The sequence below is a fragment of the Marmota marmota genome, unplaced genomic scaffold (assembly GCF_001458135.2).
Source record: "Marmota marmota marmota unplaced genomic scaffold, marMar, whole genome shotgun sequence".
In the NCBI taxonomy this organism is placed as follows: domain Eukaryota; kingdom Metazoa; phylum Chordata; class Mammalia; order Rodentia; family Sciuridae; genus Marmota; species Marmota marmota.
In genome coordinates, this window is record NW_026000001.1 from 6,036,330 (window position 1) to 6,044,791 (window position 8,462).

The 8,462-nt window shown below is 58.5% G+C and overlaps 1 protein-coding gene across 6 annotated transcripts in view; it reads left to right on the forward strand.

Annotated features, from left to right (window-relative positions):
- Nucleotides 1-1,428, forward strand: part of Mob2 (MOB kinase activator 2) — a 58,804-nt gene extending 57,376 nt beyond the window's left edge. For 5 of the 6 annotated variants that reach the window (XM_015503344.2, XM_048807885.1, XM_048807886.1 and 2 more), the window contains one exon: nucleotides 397-1,428. In XM_015503344.2, coding sequence (XP_015358830.1) covers nucleotides 397-707 — 311 coding nt within the window. In that variant the 3' untranslated portion in view covers nucleotides 708-1,428. The remainder of the gene's footprint in view (nucleotides 1-396) is intronic. The other variant, XM_048807888.1, reaches the window with a different exon arrangement.
- Nucleotides 1,429-8,462: the final 7,034 nt, after the last annotated feature.

The following is an 8,462-nucleotide window of genomic DNA, read 5'->3' on the forward strand; positions in this document are numbered from 1 at the left end:
AGCACACCTCCACACTCGGGACCTGGGGCCCTAACAGGCCCTTCTTGGCCCCCAAGAAGGACTTGGAAATGATCCTGAGCTGCCGAGGGACAGCGCCTGGTAGCAGGAAGTGCCGTGCACTGGCCACTTGCTGCAGCCTGGCCCACATAGAGAGCCCTGGAGTGCCTGTCAGGGTGGCATGGGGGCAGCCCACACAACAGCCAGCACCCTCCACTCCAGACACACGCGAGTTTCAGGGAGGGCTCGGGACGGAGTGTCCCTTGAGCTCCTGCCACTTCTGCTGTCTGGTGTCCGGGCCAGAAAATGGCGGCAGGTGCGTGTGCTCCAGGCTGGCCAGGCTGCCTGGATGCAGAAGCCTGGCCTCTTGCAGGCCTGTGACACCCAGCTTCCCCCTAGGCAGAGAATTCCCCAGCTCCTTCGAGTCCCTGGTGAAGAAGATCTGCAAGTACCTGTTCCACGTGCTGGGCCACATCTACTGGGCCCACTTCAAGGAGACCCTGGCGCTCGAGCTGCACGGACACTTGAACACACTGTACGTCCACTTCATCCTCTTCGCCAGGGAGTTCAACCTGCTCGACCCCAAAGAGACCGCCGTGCTGGACGACCTCACCGAGGTGCTGTGCAGCAGCCCCAGTGGGGGCGGTGGGGGTGGGGACGGGGCCAGCAGTGGGGCCCCCGGGGCACAGAACCACGTGAAGGAGAGATGAGCCCCAAGGGCTGGACAGGGGTGCACATGTGCAAAGAGACAACCGTGGGTCTGCGTGTGCGCACACGTGCCCAGACATGCTGGTGGTGAGCTCTGAGGCCAGGCCGCCCGAGTGTGGGCTCCACAGACGCTGCTGCTGGGCCACGCACCTCCTGCTCCCCTGTTGGATGGATGAGTGCCGTGGGTAGCGGAGAGCCTTTGGATTCATTCACGCATTCAACAAGCATTTACTGGACTGAGGGCTGAGTCTTCTGCAGGGTGTTCTTCCCTTGGGTCTTCCCATGCGGCCCCGCCCTCCCCTCGCCCCTCCTTGGGGGACTCCACTGCTTGGACAGAAATACCTTGTGGTAGGTGGATCCCCCTCCATGGGGGCTTGGCTTGCATACCTGAGTTTCTGCTCTGTTTGGGGGTGGGGCTCACTTTTACAGAGACCCCTCCCTGTCCCCCACCCCTGGCCTTGCTGGGATCCTGGCTGTGGATGGCTCTGAGTCAGCCAGCTGTGGGAGGCCTGGGGTGATCTGCAAGGGCTCCTACCTGCTGCTTGCTCCCGTCACCCCTTCCTGCTGCCTCCCTGATGCAGGGAGGGCCTGCCATGTGCAGGTACCAGGGCGGAGCCACCACAGGGCTCAGGCCCTGCTTGGAGACGCGGCTGTCAGCAGAAGGCAGAGATCCGCTTCAGTTCATCTGTGCAGTCCTAATAAAAAGAATCCTCTCAGGTCAGAGCCTAGTGTGTCCTCAGCCTGGTCGCTCCTCCCTCCCAGTGGGCAGCCCTGTCTTTGTCCTGGAGCAGTGTCAGGTTGCCGGGACCACATCACCTCCTGTGTCATCCTCATGCAGGGACAGGCACCCTCTCATGAGACTGCAGTTGTCTGAGGGATTCCTGGCCAGCCTGCGCCGTGGGCTCTGTTGCAGGGGCCATTCCTGTCTGGGGCTGTGAGCTCAGGGCTGCAGACATGAGAGGGCTTAGGAAAGAAGTGGGGCCAGGGGCCTGAGCTACAGCCTGGAGCTGGTCTGGAAACTTGAGTGGGGGAGGGAGAGAGCCAGGGCAGGGACAGGGCCTAGCCAGCACAGGACCTCAGGCCCCACCCCAGTGGCCAGGCATGCTATGCCTGGTGACTGAGGACAATGCCCTGGAGGTAGATTCCTAGAAGGTTCAGTCTCCACATACACCCCCAAATTGCTGGCCGCCTGGGTTCTGGAAGGCCTCCAGCCTAGCCTGTGCAGCATGCCTGTGTCTGATAGGCCCTTTCTCTACTTTCTCTGTACTGTGGCCAGCCCCGGAGAGGAACTGGAGGCCAGAGCCCCCTCCCTCTCTGCTTCCCATGGGGTCTTCTCAGCTCCATCTGGGCCAGTCCCACCTGTCTGCTTTCTGAACCTGGGTAGCAGCTTCCTTGTTGCTTTCTGGGGACAGCCTCTCCTTCTCCCATCCTTGAGAGCTGCCCCCAACCTGATAGCCCCAAATTTCCCCAGAAAGTCCAGGGGCACCCCAGGGTCCTCACATCCTGGCCCCACTGCCTCCTCATATGGGTCCTGCCCTGTGATTTTGACCATCAGCTGCACGGAGGGTCAGCTGGGGTCGCTTTAGACTCCCTAGTGCCTGGACTTTCGACCCAAGCCTGCTGACTCAGTGCCAGGGATGGAGCCCACTGGGCTGTCCCAGCCTCACACCCTGGGTGATACTCATCATGTCTCCTGTCATAGAACTTGACAGCTGGGGTAGCACCTGCAGTGGCTGAGGGTGCCACAGGACCTCCAGGGGAGGGATGGCAAGAGGAGGGAGGAGGCTGGCCTAGCAGGAATGTCCTCTAGTCAGCTCCCAGGTCACGGGGCATGGGGAGCTGGGCTCTGGACTGAGCTCTGCAGGGAGCACATCTGGCCTGCAGCCTGGGTCAGTGTGTTTAGGAACATGGCCTGGCCGCCCAGTGGGGGCTGGTGGAGGTAGAGGAGCCTGTGGGTGGGGAGCGTCTGGGCTCTGTGATTGTCTAGGGTGGGGCTGGAGCTGCAGGATGGGGCCTGGAAGGAAGGGGTGACACATCTCCACCAGCATCACAGGACAGCCGCAGGCAAGTGTCCAGGGTGCGTGTTGTCCTGATACTCAGTAGGGTGCTGTAGGACTCCTGCCACACGCCCACCTGGGAGGGGACGGGCAGCTGGATGAAGGCTAGAACCAGCCCTTTGGAGGATGTTTCCCGCCGCCTCTGAGGGTGACAGGGCAATGCAGTGTGCGCCCTGCCTCCTGGATGGCTTCTGGCTGCAAGACCTGCCGTGTCCTGTCCAAAACCTGGGCCCTTGAGGAAGCCTTCCTGCCTCTGCCGCAGCTTCCCTGCTTGCAGGAAGGTGGCTGCACACAGCTCCCTCACTGAAGAAGCCCAGACTGAATCCCAGCAGGTACCCACAGGTTCTCTCTCATCTGTCCTGGCAGATGGAACAATTTCTTCCCGAGTCTACGTCATGCTTGCTAGAACCTGCGACTCCATAGTGCTTCTGTGGCAAAGCGAGTGAAAGCTGCAGGCTGACCTTGAGGTGGGAGACCTGAGTTATCCCGGTGTGCCGAGGTCATCCTGAGCATCCTTACACGTAAAATAGGTCCTTACTTGAAATAAAGAGCCAAGGTGGGCAAGGGGCACAGCTCAGGGTCTCTGGAAGCTGGGAAGGGGAGATGAGCTGTCCCCACAAGCCTCCAGAAGGAACCAGCCATGCCAATTTTAAACCCCAATTTTAGCCTGATGAGACTCGTTTTGTATTCTGGCTTGCAGAACTAAAAGGTAACAAATTTGTCTTCTTTGAAGTCACTAAACTTGTGGCAACCACAACTGCAGAAAACGAAGGCAGTTTCTGGTCCCAGGAGTGAGGCACTACTAGAACAGACCCCTGGAACTGCAGAAGTGGCTTTGGAATTGGGCAGTAGGCAGAGATGGGAAGACTTCCGGGGGGCATTGATAAAGCCCAGAGTCGCTGGGCAAATGGTTGGCAGAGTCAGGGAGGTGATGGAGAAAGGCCAGTTCATCTCTGAGGGAACTTAGAGTTGCTGAGATCATCCTCTGAGCAGAAATAGCAGTGTTTGAGGTGCTGTTGGGAGGGCCAGGAGCAAGGAACCTGTCACGGGGAAGGCGCGGCTGAGCCGTCCTTTCTTGCTGAGGAAAGCAGGACCCGCACACAGCTAGCTTGGGCATTCGGTAGATGGACTGGTGGCGGCAGCAAGGTCCCATCTTGCCGCTCACGCAGTTTAGGAGGAAGGAGAGCATGCGGGCAGCAGCCCTTGAGCAGCAGGGAGCTCTCAACAGCCTAGCCAAATCGCAGAGGAGATTTGTCCAAGGAAGGGTTGAGGGTGCAGCAGATGAGCAGAAAGATGGAAAGGTCAGAGGGCTCTTGAAGATACAAAGTGTGTGGCTAATAGACACCTTTGGTCATCTAAGCAGAAGCTAAAAGAGAGAAAAGGAGGTCCGTAGGGGCCTATGGAAAGCCCCTTGTCTCCTGGAGTGAATCCACATGGTCGAGGTAGAGACCCATGAGGTTCTGAGAAAGTGCTGTCCTCAGAAACCTTGCCTGCTGGACCTGAAAGCAGGGAGACTGGGTGAGATAAAAGCCTGTTGGGCCCCCAGGGTTCTGCAGCCAGGAAGTAGCGAAGGAAAGTGTCCAGCTACAGACTCGCTGCTTTTCATTAAGAGAAAGCTGGGCTAGTGGGTGTCGCGGCACACACTGGTAACCCTAGCCACTTGGGTGTCCGATGTAGGAGGATCGCAAGTTTGAGGCCACCCTGGACAACTTAGGAATCAGAAAGGGCTGGGGTGCAGCTCAGTGGTAGAGCACCCCTGAGTTCACTCCCCAGTACAGGGGAACAGGGAGACTGGGGGTCAGAGGGCAGGGTGTGCATGTAGGGGCAGAGCCATGAGCCACAGGGACCTGTACAGCTGCTTGGGCTCTGCCCTGCCTCTGTGGCTAGAAAGCACACAGAGAGAGACTTTGCCCAGGAAGGACCACACCCAGAGTGTCACCCACCTCATGTGCAAACGGGGGCTAGTCAGTGGACCTGAGCAAGTCGAATAACGTCTCTCACCCCAACGTGCTCGGGTCCCAGTGCCTGCATCCCACCAATGTCCCTGACATAGCTGGGGTTTTAAAGTATAGATGCAGTTTAGGAGGAAGGAACTATAAAGTACCGGCCTGGCGTGGAGATGGACCAGGCCCTGTGTGACCGGGGGCCTTAACATGCGGGAGCTGCAGAGACAGCCGCGTGCCACACAGCCTGCTCTCCTGCTCTGAAGGTGGACAGGGGCCCTGACCCAAGGGGTGCAGGGAGGCCTCAGGCTAGAAAGGCTGGGAGGTGGAGCCTTCCTTGAGCCCCAGAAGGAACAAAGCCCTGCCGGAACCTTGATTTTGGCTCTGTGAGATCACTTCAGTGAGCCCTACCAGTTCTTGACTCCAAAACCACAAGAGAAGAGGTTTGTGTTTTAAACTACTGTTGGGGGTAACTTGTTATAGCAGTGATAGGAATCTAATCCCTCTGTAAAATGGGCCATGAGGCACTCCCAGGGTCTGTTTTGAAGGCCTTAATAAGAGGATCCATCAAAGGAGGAGCCATAGTGCTCCTGGGTAGGTGACTACCATGAACTCCATGTCCCAGCGCAGGCTGGTGCTGGGCTTCTGGGTGGGGACTGCTCTCCCTGCTCGTCAGCGCAGCCCTGTCCCCTCCTCAGGCATTGCTGCCTGATGTCCTCCAGGGTCTTCTCTCCTCTCCATCGGCCCTCCTCTTTCTGGCTTCCTGCTGACCTCCCTCTATCCCTTGGCAGATGATACCAAAAGAAGCCTGGGTGGTGACAGGAAGTGAGGGTGTATGTTGGGGGAGGTCGTCCAGGGAAGGGAGAATGTTAAGGGGAGGAGAGAAGACTGAGAAGAGGGTGGGGAGGCTCTGGCCCACAGGGAGAGCGGGCAAGACAGGAGGCAGAGGTGCCAGAGAGGCCCGGACGCCTCTGGTGATGAACTCCCGGCAGAGGACGGCTGGGCAGGGCGGCTGGCCCGTGGAACACTGAGGGTCCACCCTCTCCCAAGCTCCTAGGCCTCATGACGCCAGGGATTCTGTACTCAGGAGGCCAACTGAAAGTGGGGACTGAAGCTGGGACAGGCTCCCTCAGAGCAGAGGCCTGTGGGTGCTCAGCGTCTCCTCCCTGAGCTCACCTCACCCTGCGGCAGCTACCTGCCAGCACTCAGCCCTGGCAGCCATGAGTCAGCCATCCCCACCGCCCACTGGGAACCCAGCCCTTGGGCCAGGCCGTGGTAGGCACAGACCCAAAATGCACCCGAGAACTAGGGATTGGGAACTCCACCCAAGTCCTCATTTTAATTTCTTCATAGGAATAACATTGAGGACCATTGGCTTGATGCTGAGTCTAAAGTGCTCAGGACAGTGTCTGACACAGAGGAAACCTTTCTTATCTATTTTATTTTTTTATATAAATACAGTTTGGGGATGAGCTTGCTTTGGCCTCTGTTAGCTGAAACCAAGAGAGCTTGGTGGGAGAAGTGAGACTGAAGGGCAAGGCCCCTTCCTGAGCCACGGGGGCAGTAGGTGTGCAGATGGGAAGCCGGCAGGTCTGCTCAGTCGATCGGTTTCCTTCTGGGACTCAATCCAGTGCACGTTAAGCTAACCGTAGACCTCAGTGTCCAGCGGGTCTGTGTGGTCAGCTCTCAGAAGAGCACTGCAGGACCACAGGCCAAGATTTCCTACCCACGACCTGCAACCTGGGACCTCCAGAGCCAGCCAACTCTGCAGCTTGCTCGATGGTGGCACCCAGTTACCTCCTGGAAGCTCTCTTAAAGCTCACATTAACTGAGATAATGTGCTACGCGTCACGGCAGTAGAGTTTGTCCCTTGGCTGCTCTCAGTGTCTTCTGGAAACCCCCTCCCTTGAGGACATAGTGACCTCCAGGATCGGGATGACCCCAGCGTCACCTCAGCACTGTGGCTTCTGGACTTTGGGCTCAGAGCTAAACGTGGTGCTCTCGGGCTTTCTTCCTTCACCAAGATGGTCCGCCAGCCAGATGCTGAGCTGTAGAATAGGGCCTCAACCGTGCCGTTCTGCCCCAGTAGATGCATGGCGACATCTGGGAGAACTTTGGGTTGTCACAGCAGAAGCGGAAGACAGTTTCTGGTAGGTATTGGGCAGAGGCCAGGAAGGCTTCAGAGCCCCCCAGAGCTTCCACAGAGCACCGGATGACCCCACCACAGTCAGCCAGCCCCCAGTGTTGGCACGGGTGATGGAGCCCTTCTCTAGAGATGGCGGGGTAAAGGCTGGGCACTGCCACTAGGCCGCGCTGCAGCCACGCCTGGGAACGGTGGCTCTGTGGACATGGTGTTCTCTGCTCGGAACCCTGTTGGAGATTGTCCCATCTGCCTTCAGGCTGTGGGGGACTCCTAGGCCCTCCCAAACATGGGGCCTGCCGTCTTCTGGCCCTGGGAATGGGATCCACCCTTTATGCTCTCACAGCAGAAGGGCAGCCAGGCTGTGGGTGACATGGTGCCATGGCCTGCGACCTTCCACAGTGGGTGTGACTGAGACCATCCTTCAGCAACCTGGGACCCTTACTTCTGGGCCAGGTCAGTGTCCAGCCTGCACTCTCCCCAAGTAAGGAGCAGGAAGGTTCCTTCTCCAGGAGAAAGCTTAGGTGCTGGGTGAGCCTGTACAGGTCTCAGGGTGGTAGTGGAGCTGCAGGGATGAGGTGGGGACACTGCTCCTGTTTCCTGCTGCCCTGTCCACAGCAGAGCTCCATGCCAGCCCTGTCCCCAACTGTGGTACTGCCTCAGAACAGGGCAGTCTGGGGAGATGACGCAACATGTGACTGACCGTGGCTGCCTGGACCCCTGTGCAGGGGTTGTTCTCAGCTGGGCAGAGCCCACACAGGCTCACATCGGGGTGAGAGCCGCCTCAGGGCGTCTCTGCCTTTCCTGAACCCACCCCGCCCGGATGGAGACCTTGCATCGAGTGTGGATGGAGACCTTGCATCAATTGTCTTTTCGGAAGGAATTTATTGTTCTGGAACTGAAGTTGCTCACAGTCATCTGACAGGGGGTACACTGGATGGGGACGTCCGCGTGAGTCCGCGTGTGTCTGGAGTACAAAGAGGAAGGCCAAGGAGAGGTATTGCTTTCGGCACCCTCTGTCTCCCGGAGAAGCCCCCCTCCTCCCGCCCCCCCTGCCGCTGTGCCGCGTGGCTCTGTCTCCTGGACAAGCCCCGCCGCTCCCGCTGTGCCGAGTGGCTCTTGCCGTTACAGGTGTTTGGTTTTGTTTTATGCCTGGAATCCCAGCCTGTGGTGGAGTTTCAATGTAACAGAAGCATTAAAATCTACAGGAGGGGCCGGCAGGGGAGACACCACAGCAAAGGCATGCATCGGGCCTGCCCCCGCCTCCTGCGCCGCCCCGCGTCTGGTGCCAGCCTCGGGGGCCAGGCCGGCTGGACAGAAAGGACGTGAACGGAAGCCGGAGGCAGGGTGGAGCAAGGCGGGTCTGCGGTGGACAGTGGACAGCAGGCAGCGGGCAGGGTGGCCAGGCCCCTAACCTCACCACATACAGGAGAAACACACTGCAGAGGCACACGCCACTGACTTTGTCTTTTTTTTTTTTTTTTAAAGCTTTTTTTTTTTTTTTTAATATTTATTTTTCGGCGGACACAACATCTTTGTTTTGTATGTGGTCCTGAGGATCGAACCCGGGCCGCACGCATGCCAGGCGAGCGCGCTACTGCTTGAGCCACATCCCCA